This window comes from Crocodylus siamensis, chromosome 12, assembly GCF_052110815.1.
Source record: "Crocodylus siamensis isolate JL-2025a chromosome 12, ASM5211081v1, whole genome shotgun sequence".
Lineage (NCBI taxonomy): Eukaryota > Metazoa > Chordata > Crocodylia > Crocodylidae > Crocodylus > Crocodylus siamensis.
This window is the reverse complement of record NC_143406.1, coordinates 8,736,005-8,753,604: the sequence shown is the minus strand read 5'-3', so window position 1 is coordinate 8,753,604 and position 17,600 is coordinate 8,736,005. Positions and strand designations below refer to the sequence as shown.

The 17,600-nt window shown below is 48.3% G+C and overlaps 1 protein-coding gene across 6 annotated transcripts in view; it reads left to right on the top strand.

Moving 5' to 3' along the window:
• SAMD11 (sterile alpha motif domain containing 11) overlaps positions 1–17,600 on the top strand; it is a 152,849-nt gene that overhangs the window by 1,118 nt on the left and 134,131 nt on the right. For 5 of the 6 annotated variants that reach the window (XM_090023494.1, XM_090023491.1, XM_090023495.1 and 2 more), the window contains exon 2: positions 496–587. In XM_090023494.1, coding sequence (XP_089879620.1) covers positions 496–587 — 92 coding nt within the window. The remainder of the gene's footprint in view (positions 1–495; positions 588–17,600) is intronic. The other variant, XM_090023492.1, reaches the window with a different exon arrangement.

Sequence of the window (17,600 nt, the reverse complement as noted above, 5' to 3'; positions counted from 1 at the left end):
GGCGGCACCGCGGCAGGCTGCGCGCGTGGGAGCCCGCGGGTGGGGTGCGGGGCGCGCCGCTGCGGAGCGGAGCAGCCAGGTGCGCGATGGGGATGGGGATGGGGAAGGGGGGGGGGCGGTGATATGTCTGGCACCGTCCGGCCGTGACTCCCCGCATCCCTGCTGCCGCGCGGGGTGAGCGGTGGCGGGGTGGGGTGGGGTGGGGGGAGCGGCTGCCGGTGCGGGGGCGGGCGCGGGGGCAGGTCCGGGGCTCCCGCGGGGGATGCTCATTGCTCCTCCAGCCGCCGGCAAGCGGGAGGCGAATGGGGGTCGCGCCGGGTCCTCCCCGCACCGCTGCGAGCAGGGGGAAAGTTCACTGAAGGTGCAAGGGGGAGGGCGGGGGGGATGTGCATGGGAAGCGGCTTTTTTTTTTTTTTTTTTTTCTCCGCCTGCCTTTTATCCGGGCGGCCGAAGCGCCTCCTTAACCGGCTCTTCTCCTCCTGCTCCCGCATCCAGGGAAAAGTTTGAAGACTCTGATGTCCAAAGGGATCTTACAGGTACATCCCCCCATCTGCGACTGCCCCGGGTGCCGCATCTCGTCTCCAGTGGTAAGAGGATTGCTCAGCGCGGGGTTGCGGTGCAGACCCCCCACCCTCCCTCCCTCCCTCCGCGCGGCGGCGGGCTCGGGGCCGGGGCCCCGGCGGGTGCGGGCACGGGCACGGCGCGGGGGCCGCTGCGGGACGCTGGTTCGGTCCCTGCCGGACACGAGACCTTTCCTGGGCTGCATGAAGGGGGTGCCTTCCACCCCTGCTTGTCCGGGAGAAACAGCCCAGCTAAGCCACCTCTTCTCTTTCCCTCCACCAATTAATTTTGTTATAGATTGCAACGGGGGGGGGGGGGAGGGAGTAAAAAACAAATGAAGATTTGGCTCAAAATACTCATCCCCTGCAAAACGTTAGTGGAATCATATAGATCAGCTGGAGAAGGAGCAGCAGACCCAACTTTTATACCCTTGGTAGCAGTCCCTATTCTCGCATCTCTCCCTCCCCATCCTCTCCTTGCTTAACTTGGAGTTCACAGCACTTTCAGCCTCTCGTCTTGGTACATCAAAATCTCCTGGTGTGCGACATCAGCATTTTCGCGGCAGAGAGGTTGATGTCACAAATAAAAAAAAAAAGATGTCCTAAGTGTGTAGAGCAAAGAAATTAGGCATGGGGTGACTAGGCGGGTGTACTGTGTCAGCCGTGCAAACCGTGTTTGGTGTGTAGAGCTGAGCTGAATTATGTGTTGAATGCATGATTGTAACTTCACACATCTGTTATCATGCGAACAGTGGAAACACCTGCTATTTTACAATTTTTAAATGTATCTCTGGAAGAGATGATCATTTTCCTTAGCTTGTCTTTATGGGGTCACAAGGGTCAATCTCTCAAAGTGCAGAATCTTTATAATTTTACGTGGGAATTTAAATGAATCCTGGGGTGCGTGTGTGTCTGTGTGTGCGTACAGGCACACACACGTGCCTATGCTCGTTCACATGGGAAGTGGCTTAGAATAAATTATGCATCATCTGGCCTGCATAGGTCAATACCCATCTATATAATCTATATTTGTGATGTACATCTTTGAGCTCCTGAAGTAGTAGTTTATGCTGGGTCCAAAAAAGTTTTCACACCATAGAGCCTACTGATACTGCTTAGATTCTGCATTTTTTTCAGTTTCTGTTTGACAAGTAGTAAACTGTCGTGGGCGAAGCCCTGATCCTGCTGGAGGAAGCATTGGTTTCCCTGGGGAGGCTCTTTGACTTCAGCGGGACCAAGCTTGAAGCTGCTTAGTAAGCGCTTGCAGGTTTGGCACCTTGTGCACTTTAATTATTAAGCAAACGGCTCCTGAACTGTGGTCCATGAACCGCCGCTGATCTGCAGAGCACTTTCTGGTCTCTGCTGAGAGAGGGCTGGTCACCTGATGTTGGCCCTCCCCGTTGCTTTGAAAGACAGCTAAAAGGACATTCAAATACTTTGCTGCTAATGGTTCCTTTCCTACATCAGCACTTGCTGTTGCTGGCACAGGGATGCTGTGATTGCAAATGGGAGAGGAGTTGTCTAGGAAAAAAATACCCATATTAAAATGTTGTCTAAACTGGAAAAAGTCTGAGAACTCCTGATGGAGATGGAAGCAGAAGTGCATTTAGAGTCAGGAAAGGAAAAAAGAAAATCTTTTCCTACTCATCTCCCCATCCCCTTCTCCAGTCTGGTGAAGAAGGAAGGTTGTCGCTGTCAGAATAGCCGTTATTATCTGGTGCTCCTAGCTCAGTGACTGGCTTTTATTTTTTGCTCTTTTTGCCCGGTGTTCTTGGCATGCTTTTCCTTCCTTTGAGGCTGCCTCCTGCTATCAGGAAGCTTACCACTGGTTTCTTGAACTTGCTAAACCCACTGAGCACATTGTGCCGTTCCAGGAAGACAACCTGAAGTTGTTAAGAAATAACCAGAATGAAAGATGGAGTTCATTATAGCTGATAAATGTGTCCTAGTAGGAGTCCTTTAATTGTAAAACACTCCTCTCCTTTTAAAAAATAAAATGTAAAGCTATTAAAATGATGATTTGCACTTACATAACATCTTCCCTGGTGTCCAGGATCTCAGAGTATTTGGCAGGGACTAAAGGATTTGTTCCTCACAACAGCCATGAGCTATTGCTATTCCTATTTTACAGATGAGATCACTGAGGCACAAAGAGGTTTCTGGGTCTGATTTTCAGAGGTGCTGAATCCCTCTGGCTCCCATTTATTTCAGGGCCCCCAGCACCTTGGAAAAATGAGATGGAGGTGTTCTTGGGTGCCTGCAGGCTCTGCCCAGGCACAGGCATTGGTTGCGGTAGTACTGGGGTGTGGGGTGGATGCAGGACAGTATCAGGGGGTCTGCATCTGCGGCCCTTTAACTTAAGGATAAGGCCAACCTCACAGAGCCAAGCATCAGCCCTCTCTCTACCCTGCGGGAATAAAGAGCAACCACGTCTCACAGGTGGCCGGCCTCCTGTGTCTCTCCTGAGGGTGCCTGACACCCAGTCTGGCCTGCCCAACCGAGAGGATGCTCCCGTACAGCAAGACGTTTCCCCTCCATCAGAACAAGCTCCAGCCACAGCATTTATCTTTATATTTCTGCTGCGTCCTGGGTGTCGGGTAACGCAGGGAGCGCACAGAGCAGACCGAAAAGCTGTTCCGAATTTGGAAACCTCCGGCAATGCCTGGCGTGTCCAGTACGTTCACAACAATTACCCAAGGAAACGGTTAAAGAATGGGCACAATTTATCTTTCCTGGCTGCCGCCTGCGGTTGCCGTGTCAGTGCTGGGCGGGGGGCGGAAGAGCGGAGGCAACACTTTGCCCTCCTAAGAGATGCTGCGTAGTTTGTACCCTAACTTCTTTGGGTTTTTAAATCTTTATCAAAGCCAAATCAGTTCCAGATTTTGCAAGCCAAGTTGCAAAAATTTGACTGAGCAGAAGGTAATCGGCCATCTCCCGCCGGGCAACTATCCTCCCGTGGGTCTGGGGCATCGGATACTCCCCAAATCCATCCTACCGGCACCCCCTGGGCTTGGGACGCAGCTGCCCCCTGCCCCTCTTGGTCATCGCTAGCCACCCACCAGCCTCCTGCCTCGGCCAGCCCAGCTGATGGAGCCGTGCTGCAGTACTCCCCACCCCCCTTGTCGCGGGCAGCCCCACGCGTGGGCAGCTGGAAAGGTCACGGAGGAGGAGGAGGAGGCTGCCCGGGGCCGCGAGGAATGCGGTGAGCCCGGCGGCTGCTGCAGCTGCAGACGGCGGCCGGCGCCGGGGCTCGCTCCGTGACCGACCGCTGGTTTCCTGCGAGGCGGAGGAGGAGCAGCCGCGTCTCGCCTGCCGCTGCCTCTGCGCCTCCGCCCGCCGCGGCTGTCCGCGCCGAGCCCAGGGGCAGGGCAGGGGCGGGGAAGAGGGGTGCCCCTGCGGGCTGACACCGTGCAGCCCCCCACAAACACTCCTCGGAGCCCTCTGCAGGGGAGCCTGCACCCCCAAACCCTGCCAGTGCCAGAGGGAAGGGTCCCGAGCGTGCTCAAGGGTGTGTTGCGACCTCCCCTGTGCCAGGCATGTTCTCTGCCACGGTCAGTGGCGGGGGTCTTCTTTCCGGCAGTGCCAGGCAGCAGGTCTGATCTGTGCTGGTGGGAGACAGTTTCTTTAGCTGGACGAGGGGGAGCCCCCAAATGATTTTATCTGGAGTTGGGTCCGTGGAGTGCACCTCTGTGTCGTCTGGCCCGAGTCTCCCGGTGATGCTTTTTCATAATGAGCTGAATCCTGGGGAAGCAGGGCTGGAAGGGACCTCCAGAGGTCATCTAGGCTGAGGCAGGATTGTGCCCATCCAACCCATCCTATGTGCTGCATTGTCTAAACTTGGTATCTCAACGCTGTCACAATGTGGCTTGCCGCAAGGAGACCATAGTGCCCGACGTCCCGCTTCTATGCAATGGTGTCAATATATGCCAAGCCCCTGCTACGGAAGAAGCCAAAAACCCCCCATGGTACGTATCAACCTGACCACGGGGTAAATTGAGCAGCCAGGCTGCCTCTGCCAGTGTGTTGGATTTACCATGTGTGTAGGTTGTAGCTGTGTTGGTCTATGAACATAGGCAGACAAGTTTTGTTGCATGAATCTGATATTTTTCATTAGACCAACTCAGCTTTTTTTGTTTTCCCCCTTCTCCCCTCATTTCACAGGGGGAGGGGAGGGGGGTTTCTTCTCTTTGAAAGGCTGCCCAACCTAGGCAGATTTGGTCGTTCAGGTCTCATGCTGGAGAGAAAGGGCAGGCATTTTAAAGAAAATCCACGGTGCCATGGCTGCGGTAACACAAACCAAAACCCAACTGAAATGTGTCCTGTAGTTTTGAATCCCGCTGTCTCTGTCATTGTGTGTCAAGATACACGATAATGGGGCATGACTGGGTGAATGACTATGCTAATACATTCGCCTACTGGGGCATAGTTTTGCTATTCATTTAATTTACGTGAGCGCTTTTTGTTGTCGGTGGGTGCTGCGTCATTTGCTGCATTAGTCCAGGAGGTTGTGTCAGTGGTGGGAAACATTAAAATAGTGTTTTGTTTGAAAGCAGACTGTACGTGATCAGGTAGGTGCCTGTTGTTTGGCTGGAAGCCTGCTTGTGAACCGCGCCGTGCTCCTCTTGCAGGGGCTGCGAGGTCAGAATACACTTTTGCATCGGTCTTTGCATGGCCTGTCCGTTCTCTGCCTCCCCTGCCCGGTTGTGCCACCTGCCTTGGGGGCGGGAGGAACAGCAGCCGACGGGCAGCAATGCTGTTCCACAGCTGGCCTGAAGGGGCCAGGAGATAGTAGCACAGACGGAAATTAAACCCCACTGCGGTCCCAGCTGCTGTCAGCTCGAGGGGGTGGCAGTTCAGAAACTGGTTTAAAGCCAGGCACTGAGCATGGGGCAAGGATATTCTAACAAGATTTCCCTGGAAGAATAGGCCTTTGCCTGCTCGTTGCTGTGGCTGCTTCACTGGGTGCCTGTGCAGGCAGGGTTGAGTCTTGAGAATTTGGTTTTCACTGAACAGGTTGAGTCCTGGATTTCTTTTCGAGCTGTGGGGCCTTGGTGTGGGTTCAGGGATTTGGTGAAGGGGCCTGCTTCTTGCTTTGCCTCAGTCCCTGACAGGTCCCTTAGGAGTGTGGAAAACACCCCTCTGTGAAGCAGGCTTACAGGTCTCTTTATCTCCCGAAGACCTTTGGCAGAGCCTGTTGCTTTTTCTTTGTGGTTTCATGCTGATTTGGATTGTTGTTTTCAATCCAGCACCATTTTTTGTTTAGTTTAGTGTTTGTATTGACTTATTTAGATGCTTTTAAAACTGTGCCCACTGGACCTGTTTTCTGAACCGAAACCTCCAGGGTTAAACCAAGCATTCTGCAGGCCCAAAGGTTTAGGTGCAATGTCCTTCCTATAGATAGCTCCTTCAGGAAAAAACCTGAGGACAGTAAAGGTGTTCTCAAAGCCAGTGAGGGATGCTCCGCCTGATCCTTGCTGGGATAAATTGTGAAGTTGAGTCCTCAGCTCCCTGCCCCAAAGCTTTCACATATCTGCAGACCCAGGGGACATGCACATCAGCTGTTGTAGGGAGCAGATTCAGACCAGAAAGAGAGTGATCAGTGAAAACCAACAGCTGGATTTGCATCCTGAGGTGAGCGCAAAGCCAGATCAGGCCTGAGAGATGCTTCCTTCTAAGTACCCCTGGTATCCCTGAATGGCTTTCAAAGTCAATCCATACACAGAGCACATTGCAGTTTCTGAAATGCACGCAAGAGATTTTGGGTGATGGGTGTTGCTTGGATAAAAATAATTATTATTTTCGTGTAGCAAGGTAGCAGTACGGTCAATGGGATTGGCACAATACCGAAAGGTTTAAGGTTGAGGATTATGAAAAACCCTTTGGAAAGCAACATATCAATTGGATCCTGGTCTGGTGAGGGAATAGCAGAGGCATGCAAGCAATAACAGCCGATGGAGAAACTTGAACTTCCTGGGAATGTTATAGGGTGCAAGATGGAGGATGTTTAGTAAGAGACGATGAGAACAGGAGCTGTCAAGGGAGCACTACAGCCAAGACTGTTGCGATGCTACGGAGCAAAGAAACAAGGTGACTGCCCAAGGGTTAGCACAGTGGAGGCTTCCTTGTCCATACTCCTTCCTAGGCAGTCTCCACCTGTTTTTGGTTGGGTTTTTTTCCTTGAGCTGGGCTGCCCCTTGTACCAGCCCCAGGCAGAGAGAGTAGTTTATCCCACTGTTGCAGTGTGCCCTCCGGTGCGCCTTTCACAGCCCGAGGGCTGTATCCAGGGCCCTAGCTTCAACCACCCATGAGTGCTTGTGTGGGTTTAGCCCAGTGGAGCCAGCAGGCACAGGCCAAGCTTTGCAGTTGAGGCTGCACAGCTGGGAAACTGTGCATCAAGTTTAACGATTCCAGCGGGTCTGGAAAAGGCACTAGCCCAAGGAAAAAGTTATGTGCAGATGGATGGACGGCTAAATAAATATATAAAAGTACTGAAAGCAACATCATCTTATTAGCAGTGTGTCAAGGGCAGTGTAAAGGTGAGGTAGGATAAGTAATTTTGCTGTCAAAATTATTTAGAGATGTCATTAAACTGCTTAGGGCTGTCTCCATCGCTTCAGGGCACAGACACCTGTTTCTAATTTGCAGTGGGCTATGTCCAAACCTGCTGGCCTTAATCAAAGGGGTCAATGCTAATTTGGAACCTGGTAGCGAGCACCTTTAGTGAGCAAGGGGCCCAAGCCTCAGAGCGGCTAGAATGAACTCCTACTCCAACTTTGTTGTGCCACTACAGTCCGGCCCTGAGGATTTTAAACCATCCTCCACTTAAAATGTGAGGTAGTGATGGGCTTTTCAGGCTCCTTTGCTATAGAGTGCTTGTAGAGCAGGGAGAGGATGGAAGCAGCATCTTTTCCGTCCCAGCCTTTTGGGAAGAGATGCCTCTGCTTTTTATATCTACACAAATAAAGTAATACTTAGTGGAAAGGATACACGTGCATCCTCCCTGCACTTATCCCATAATTCTTCTTCTGCTTTTTTTTTTTTTTTTTTTGGATCACCGTCTTCTGTTTTTCCTATGCACAGTCTGCTTCTTGAATCTCAGGGCTGGCAAGCTTCGTGCTGCACAACAGATGCCAGTGCTGAGTCTTGGTTGGCAGCATTGTCTTCTGTTTTTCTCCCTCCCTTCTCTCTCCTCCCCCAGACCAAAGTGCGTCATCTTCACCGAACCGACAGCGCCTGGACCGCTGTTCCCCCTTTTCTCCAACTCCAGGCCTGATCCTGCCAGGAGGTGCCGAGTCTCCTCCGTCTGCGCTGATGTCAGTGGGAGCCTTGCAGTGTCAGGCCCGCTGTCACTGAATTTGTGTCTTCCAGTTGATGGCACCAAGAGACACTTCCCTACGAGTTATTTATTATTGCATGAATCACAGGCGGGCTTGTAAGTGGAATTGATGGCTGTTGTCTTTTTGCTTCTCTGCTTTACCCTTCTGCTGCTCTCCTGCTAAGGTAACCCTCCTGTACACCTCACCTCCTCCGTTGGAGCAGTGCATTTCCTTTCTCTCTCTGTCTGTCTGTCGCTCTCTCTTTTATTTTGGCTATGTTATTTTAACAAAACCAGTGAGAACAGAGAGGAAATTACACTTTCCCCTGGGTCGTAAATATAATCTGATACTGGATTTTGTTGTAACAAGTCTGAAGAGGGAGGGAATTCCCAAGCACGGAGGAAGAGACGCAGAACTTTAGCTGCTTTAATTTTCATTTCTGTGTGCATAAAGAGCTGCAAAGTATCAGACGCTTTTCAGGGGAAAAGGTGCCCTGCTCTTCCATCATCATTAATAGTGATGTTCTTCTGCTGGAAAACTTCTCATTTTAAAGCATGTCAGAGTGTTTAGGGGTGGATAAAGGGTTCTTTCTCAACTTTATCGTCCCCAGTGAGGGCAACTGCCAGTATTGACCCTCACCAGCTCATACCAGCTAACAAGCCAGACTGTTGCAAGCAGTCTCTCTTTCCATTTCTCTGATGTGTGCTGCTTAGCTTGTGGGCAGGCTTGGAAGAGCAAAAAAAAAATCAAATCATCATGTAAACATATAACACTCCCTGTCATCTGGGCTATATAAGCTGGAGGGATCAATCTTTTCCCCTGAGATTTTAGGGAAAGTAGGGGAATGTCATGAAGTGGTAGCATGGTTCATGTGCAATAGAAGTGGGGGAAGTTGTATTTGTATATGCGCTTGATGGGAGTGAGGGCAGAATGGGCCCCCAGTACTCACTGCACTGTAACCCTGGGCTAGGGGCTCACGCAAAGAACCGTTTTTCCTTCGGCAAGGTGCCTGCCAGAGCAAGCTGAGCAGGATTTGACCCCGAGTTACAGCTGGGAGAGGAGCGAGTATCCAGAAGAGTTCAAGGGAATTAATGAACACTCTTAGAGGGCTGAAAACTACCATTATTTTGTGAACTAATCTACATTAGTGCTGCTGCTGCAGCTTGAGATGGTAGCACTGCAGATTTTGTTAATGGGAGGCTTGTCTTAGAACGCCAGCCCTTTCCCATTTGTTTGCCTAAAGCCGCTGATTTTTCACATGGCATGAGATTTTTTTCAGTATGGCGGAGCGAAGAAATGATTTTCCATTTAAGAGACATAAGTTAGGTTGTCTGAACTCTAGCGGCAGCAGCCAGGAGTCCTGGCTCTCTGGTTCTGTTCCCAACTCTGCCACCGACTCACTTTGCAGTAAAGGACAAGTCTCTTAGACCGCTGTTTACACTGGTCACCACTGTTATTAACGTGGGATGCCTACAGTTTTGTGTGTGCAGATTTTGGGACACTTAGGGCATATATTTTTCCCCAGACCCTCCCCAAGCTCCTGCAGGAGTCAGGCTCCTGGAGTCTCGTATTGGGTGTTCCAGGCTAACACTCGCTTGTAACTTTGGGTCTTGTCTTTTCCTTCCCGGGTGTCAGTTTACCTCATTGTAAAAGGGAAATAACAACAGTTTTGTTGCTGGGCTTAATCAGAGTTTGGATTTTAGGTTGGAGGATGTCCGACAAATGCCTGCAATTTATGTTAGACGAATGCATGCTGTTTTATTTGCAGTAAACAAAGGGGAGGGAAGAACGTTTCTTGAACAGTTTCCAGTGAATCAAGTGGCAGAAAAGTTAAAGAATTACTGAGGCTAGAAGAGCGAGAGAGTTTAAGAGATTTGGAGGTAGAAAACAAGCCTTCCTGTAACACTGACATTGTGACCGAGTTGTGCATGTTCCTTTGGGGCTCAGTTTTGGGAAGCATGCCTGGTTTCCGAACTTTTTTCAAAGCAGCTTTGGGATTTTGGAGGGCTCCAATTAAATGAAAGCCTCTTAATTGCCATAGCTCCTTAGTTGGAATTTTTTTTTTTGCATTGGAGGAAAGTTGTGCACTCTGCTAGACGGCAAGAAGATAGTCCACTGTGTCTTCCTGGGAGAGTTTCCCCACCCTGAGCCTATGTTTATCACAGCTTCTCCTGGGCTTGGCTGATTCAAAGTTATAGGTAGATTCCCCTCCACTGGTGCTTACAGGTCTACATGTCTCTACCCATCAAATTGTAAAAACTCCCTTGTAACCCCATCCCTTCTTTTTTATCCGGAGATGAATGTGATAGGTGGTACTCAGCTCTGTTGAAGCTGCTTTCGCAGTGTTGCTAGGGCAACTGGAGATAGTGCCTGAAGACAGGAAAGGGGAGGCATTCCTTTCTGCCACAGTCTGGAGCATCAATGATTGAATGAGATTAGATAGAATTAGATAATCCTGAAATTCACAGTGGTTTGACGCCAGACCTTTATTAAATAAGTAAAAGTACCAGCCCCTTATAGTAAAATGAATTCTCTTAGATCAATAACTTTCCTTCCCCCACCACCCACTGCAAGCTGAGACTCTTAAGAGCCCTTTCTTTGTGGCATGGAGTGAACAATGCAAACATAGTTTGGGAGGGTTTTTTTTGTTTTTTCCAGAGGGGGTTATGATACCAATTTATCTTTTATTTCCCCCTTGTGATTCACCCGCTTAGCTGTAAAATACCCTTATAAAGAAAAACACTACAGTATTCTTCTGCAGTAGCTCACTCAAATAGTGCAGATTACAGTAACGTTAGTCAGGTAGTATGGCTTTTTTATTGTAAATACAGCAGTAGTACTTAAAAAAACATGGAAAATAAGTGCTCGACTATGAATGGAGAAGCATAGAAAAGTAAGGCTGGAAGGGACCTCAGGAAGTCATCTAGTCCAGCTGCCTTCTCAAGGCAGGATCATCCCTGACTAAACCATCCCAGTCGAGTGCTTGTCTAACCTGCTCTTAAAAACTTCCAGGGGTGTAGGGGATCAGCTTCTTGTTCAGTGTTTGTACAGCACCTAGTACAGTTGTATCCTGATCCATCACCAGGGATCTTACGTTCTACCACAAAGCCAACTCTAATAACTTGTTCTGGTCTGAGCTTTGCTGATGTAATATGCTCTGCAGTTTGAATACGGGACTGGATTTTGACTGGCATTGCTCTGCATTTTCATTGGTTTGACTCCATTGACTCCAGCGGAGTTTCCCCAGCTTCAGACTGACATGCCTACTGCAGGACCTAGGCTAGATGTGAGATTGTCTAGGGGAGCATGGACATTTTGGTACGGTGTTGGTCTCTTTGCACTTGTCTTTCTTACCAAGCCAAACTTCCTCTTTCGGGCCAGTGGCCTGATCCGTGGGGTATTCTCTGCGTGCAGCTCTGAGAGTGAGGTTTCTGTGCAGATGGGGGACAGTATGTTGACTTTAAATAGTAAGAAAGCAGCTTGAAATCTCCTTCAGCTCTACTAGGAGAACCCACGCCTGCCTGGTGGTGGTGTTTTTTTCCATACTGAATGTTAAAAAAAAAAAATGTTCTCTCCTTTTTTTATCCTGGAGTTGACAGCGTGACTCCCTCAAACACTTCGGAGATGGTGCGAATGGGCCTGGAGTCAGTGGAGCTGCTCTCATTTATGCTCACTGAGGCTCTTCTTTGCAATCCTTATTAGAGCCCAGATAGGCCAGTGAGGAGCGTCTCAGAAGTAGGGGTAGGAATAGTAACTGTTATTTTTCTTTCTCTCTGGGCTTATCCTTCTATAAAAAGACACAGCTAAATTGACTTCCCACATATTGTTGTTATAATGTTAAGAAGCCCCCAAAGTGAATCTAAAGGGCATGTGGGGACATGTGCCCTCGTGTCTTTGTGCATGCTTTTCCTTTCCAGGAATTTGATCCTGCAAGTCCTTCTTCCTGGGCCCTAGAAAACAAAACAAAAACTAAGTTTGTCTTCCAGGCTGCACAGAACTGTACCCCAGGCAGCAAAGCAAAAGGAACAGAAACAGGAAAAGAGGGTTTTGTTAAAACAAAACAAAAAAAGGGTGCTTGTTTAAAAAAAGCAGGTTTTGAGGGCAAACTCTTCCCTAATCTGCACCTTTTATAATCCCGTAGGAGTCAGGAGAGTTATGTGCAGTGCCAGTGAGGAGAGATTATTTTTCCATACTTAGTACATAGTACTTAAGGATGCCATTTAATTGGGAAATTCTTATTGCTGCCCTCCGATGGCATCTAAATGTACTGATGATGGGGGAAAAGAAGTGAGGTGTAAATTCCCAGTGGGAAATAAGCCAGGGCTGCTCACCAACAGAGAGAAGTCAGAGATACAGATCTTGGCAAGTGGCAGGAACAAAAGAGTGTCAAGGTCGGCACGTTTGGGAAACAGGGCCACAAAATATCCTTTGAGCAAGCAAAGCATGCTGCTTCACATCCAGTAGAGAGAGCTTGATGGGACTGGCGAAATAGGAGAATAAAAAACGCTGTGAAATGAAGAAGCCCAAGTGTTCAAAATTGTTTCACCTGGCAGGTTCAGGTGGGATAAACAAGGTCCGTTGCCTGCCGATCGGCTGAAAGACTAGATTCTGCCCCAAAAGGCACTTGTCCAACCCGCGTGAAGTTGCTGGAGCCGCACAGGATGTAAGCCAGGACAAAATCCGGCTTAATAACTTTAATAGCTGTGCAGTAAGACCACACACAAGTTCCATACACAATAAAGTCTAGGTATCAGTTGCTTCAGTGATTTCCCAGGTTTGGAGACCAGCCTCCACCTGGGGAGGTCTTTCAGAGCTGACAAAGAAAAATCAATTGGAAACGCACACAATATAGAATTCTTTGTGGTGAGGATCACACTCTGCTTTAAGTTGTTTGAATGTTTTAAATTGTACCCCAGAGAAGCCGTCCTTAATTTGCTGTAACTGTTCTTTTTCTCTCGCTGTTTCATATGCTCTCAGTGCGTGATATTTCCCCCCCAAGTGCTGTAGCGTGAAAGTGCTTGTTCAGTGTGTGAATAACGCTGGCCGTTAAATAGAATGGCGTAATGAACTTGGAGCTTGTGGGCTCTTCCAGAGAGCAACAGCGAGATCACATCTGATTACTACCACCCGTGTGTGTGCTCCAGGTTCAAAGCTGTGTTAGGAGACCAGGTTCAGGTTTGGGTCTGTAGCTGTTTATCACCAGTGAATTCAGACATAATAGATACCAAGTTCTGAGCCACTGAACTGGCAGAAATCCCATTGTGTTTTCCCACGGGCAAGACTTGAGAGTCAAAGTTAAAACCTAGTTGTCCATGTTCAGCATTTCATTAAAAGGACCTTTAGTGCAATTCAGGAGTCATTCTTTTGTTTGTACCATTGCAAAGGTATGCGGCAGACATTGCGCTCATCATATAGTAACATGTCTAGTGCATTGGTTCTCAACCTTTTTAGGCTTCAGATATTCCATGTTAGACTTGAGCCATGCATTGGAAAATGCAAGCTCTTAGTTTTCTCTTGTTTTTTGACTGTGGAAAAGTAGTAGAGTAATTTTTCCATTGCAAAATGCTCGGAAAGCCCACAACAGGTCAGAATGTTTTTAATACTATGGATTCTTATTTGAAATCTGTGTTTATTTTGGGAATCATTTTTACACACCTAACCGTGCTAAGGCATGCTGCGGCATCTTTGAAAGGATCTCACTGCACCCTGGCTGGGAATCACAGATCTAGTGCAGGGGTGTCAAAAATATGACCTGTGGGCTGAATTCAGCCCACAGAGCCCTATCATCTAGCCTGTGATGCTGCCTCTGGGTCCAGAGGTGACCCACACTTTGCATGGATCATGCACCAGATTGGTCCTGAATGCTGAGCCCCAGACATGCGCTGTACACTGGCCCACTCTGGCCAGTCTGGGACCAATGCATGGCACAGTCCTGGACTGGCTGGAGAGGGTGCCACGTGAGCTGGATCCAGCATGTGGAAGTTGGGGGCAAGGTAGGATCCATGGACCCAGTCCAGCTCATGGGGCTGGAACCATGCCATTCATCTGCCTGTGGTCAGCCCCCTACTGCTCAAGCAGCCTACAGGGCTAGATGAGTTTGACACCCCTAGTTTAGTGGTTAATGCAGATGACTGAGAATTGGGGATTCTCTTTTTTTTTTTGCCTCTGTCAAGGTTCTTTCTTAGAGAAAACATCTAATCTTGATTTTAAAATGTCCTGTGATGGGTAATCTACTATAGTCCTTGGTAAATGGTTCCAGTAGTTAATTATCCTTTTCTTAATTTGTCTAGTTTCATCCTGTAGCCATTGGATCTAGTTATAGCGTTGTGTGGTGGATGGAAAAACCTTCTGTTATTAAATTTCCAGTCTCAATGCAGGTTCTTATCGCCTGTGATCAAGTCACCCTTTAACCTTCTCTTTGATAAGTAAAGTAAATCAAGCTCTTTGGCTGTGGGAAGTGTTTGCCAGTCCTTTAGGCATTCTTGTGGCTCTTGTTTAAGCATCCTCCAGTTTACCAATATCCTTCTTGACCTGTGAATAAGTAGTGGATACACCTGTGCTAAACACACAGGTAGCATAATGTCATTACTCCCTATGGGATATTCCCCTGTTCTTATCTCCAAGGATTGCAATGGCCTTTTGGCAATGGCATCCTATTCAAATGATTATCTGCATTCCCAGAGCACTATTTTGTCACTCATTCCTGGGCCAGAGCCATCTCCTTCCCACGCTAAGTGAAGTCTGTTCCTACACGTATGGCATTACATTTGATTGTGTTAAAAACCGTGCCATGTGCTTGCACTCAGCTTCTCAAGCAATCCAGTTCATTTTGTATCTGTGACCCATTCTCTTCATTTTTTGCAAAGTCCCATGGACCTCATGTCATCTGCCAACTTTTATCAGTGGTGATTTTATATTTCCTTCCATGTCACTGATACATCCGAAATAACATAAGGCCAAGAACCAGTCTCTTTAGGCTCCACTAAAACACACCACTGTCAGTTCTATTTCCATTTTGCGAATGATCAGTTAGCCAGCTTCTAATCCATTTAATAAATGTGTCGCATTGACTTTATATTGTTCTAGCCCTTTAAGCAACATTTTGTTCATGGTACCAAGTCAGATGCCTAACAAGTTTAAATATATTGCACCGTCACTATTGCCTGTATCAACTGAACATGTGATCTAATTAAAAAGCAAAAAATCAAGTCAGCTTGACAAGATCTGTTTTCCAAAAACCAACATCAGTTGGCATTAATCATATTACTTTCCTTCAATTCTTCATTAATTCAGCCTGTATTAGCCACTTCATTATTTTGCGGGGGATTGTTAGCAAGTCGGTTTGCCTCTAATTACTTGTGTCGTCCTGCTTACCATTTTTTCTCTAAATATTGGCACACAATGTTCGACTCCCCCCTGAATTTTTTTCTATCCTGTTTGAAGACATTTATTGAAAATCAACACTTATGGAACTCCTTGGCCAGCTCTTCTGAAACTCTCTTGGATGCAGGTTATCCAGTCCTGCTGATCTCAAATGTTTGATGTGCTGCTCAATGTCCCTGGCAGGTGCTGTTGGAGTGGAGACTGTATCATCATATGATATGCCTGCACCATTTGGCATTTTCCCACATACAGAACAGAGCTGTTTATCGAACGCTTCTGCTTATTTCTGTGTTGATATTGACAATCCTACCATTTCCATCTAGCGATGGACCAATATTATTATTACTTAGTGTCCTTAATTAACCAGCCTTTGCATAGCGGTTTGAAATCCTTTAGCAAAAGGCGCTATCATGGTAAGCGTCGTTATGTAGTCAGGATATTTATAGGGGTAGGGAAGCACGGGCCTGGGCCATTACAGAAACCCTCCACCGCAGAGTTAAGCTGATGAAACATCTGATTCTTTTAGTGTCTATTACTCCTTTGTGTTCAATTTATGGCTTTGGTGGGACTTCTACCTTTTCACTTCCTGTTGTTCGGTGTTGATTTTAATTGGAAACCTGGCTGTGGATCGGCTGGGGGTGGCATTAGGCCTCTGCGGAGAGAACGTTGCTTTCTCTTTGTCTTCTCGTGGTGGCTTATGCTGCTTGCCAGGTTCTGTGTTTACAGCTTGTGGGCTAGAGTAATGAATAGAAGTGTTGGGCTTCAAAAAACCTCTGTGGCTTGCAGAGGGGAGCCAAGCCTTCTTTCCGCACCTGGATGCTATTCTACCCTAAGGTCTTGTCTGGCTGCTTTGTTTTCTTGGATCAGTCAAGTCTTCCTGTTTGACCGCCAGATTATGAAGCAGGGCGGTACTTGAATTATCTAAAAAGCTGATCCTAGTGTGTTTTGTCGAGGCTTGCGCCTCCTTAAACAAACACAGCTCTCTTCCCTTAGTGTTTGCTTTAACGATCCTGGATGGGTGACAGTAAAGGGCTGAGTGGGAGAAATATTTGGGGTGTGATGCATCAATGACTTTAACTCCATGGTGTAGTAGGATAACCATTAGGAAATACCCTGACCTCCTCACAAGACTGGTATTCATCCATACAGAGAAGCATTCCTAATAATGGTGTGCATTGAGATGCTGTGCTGTTAACCTTGGCTAGCACAAAACATCTTGATATCCTGCAAGCTGTGAAACCTGTCATATGCTAAGACAGTGCTATGAGCAGCCTCTCTACTTAAAGTTTCCTGGGAATGTTGCGATATAATTTCCTCTGGGGTCTACTGTATCACTCAGGCTGATCCCTACAGGCTGGAGAATAAAATGGGTTATGTGCTTGATCAGCAAGTCTTGGCAATTACAGCTGGAAAAGATGGATGACGTTGCCCACTCTGTACCACAGGCTAGCTCTGAAATCAGCTGGGTTTTTGGTCATTATAAGGTTTCGGGGCTTTCCAAGCTCTTGGAAGGGGGCTGGATTGTCAGCATTAGAAAAGTGACTAACGTTTAGTAAATCATCCAAAGGTTTCCAAGCATTTAGAAAGGAGTCTGGTATCCCCACCTAACAGCTGGGGAGGCTGTGGCACGGCGGGATGGAGTGACTTGTTTCAGGACGTCCAGAAAGCTAATGGCAGAGGTGGGAATAGAGTCCCAGGTCTTCTGACTCTCAGCCAGGACCGCTAGCCACCCAGTGAGCCAGGCCTGAAGTCTGTTTATCCCCTCACCACCTGCCAGGACTTCCTCTGCTTCCCTTACCTGGAGGGGCTATCTTTAGAGGTGCAGGGGGGTGGACACAGTGAATTTTGTAACCCCCTCCAGCCTGGTGCAGCAGCTGGAAGTGACAAAAAGAGGGGCTCCCGTTGGGGTGGCACATTGATGAGTGCGAGCATCTTTGTGATGCTGGCAATCTGCCCGCTAGGACCTGGGCCAAGAGCAACAACTCATGGCGCACGGGCCATTGGGCAGCCAGCCACTGGCTGGTAATTTTAGTCACTGCCAGCTTTGACTGACTATAAACAGCAATGCCAAGGTGAAGACCCCCCCCTTCCCCCCCCATGCCCATTTCTTGGAAGTTTGCATAGAAAGGTGAATGACTGGGATCTGGGGTCCAGCTGAGCTGCAACTGGTGTAGCACGGGAGAGTGGAGACGGGGCCAAAGGGAGGCTCTTTGCGTTCTCCCAGTCCTGGAGGTGGCTGGAAGACTTGCTTGCCTCTCAGTGTACATGCAATCAGCCTCGGCATTGGCAACCAGCGCTGAAGGTTTGCAAGGTACTTCTGCTGCATGGACCAGGGATTGTG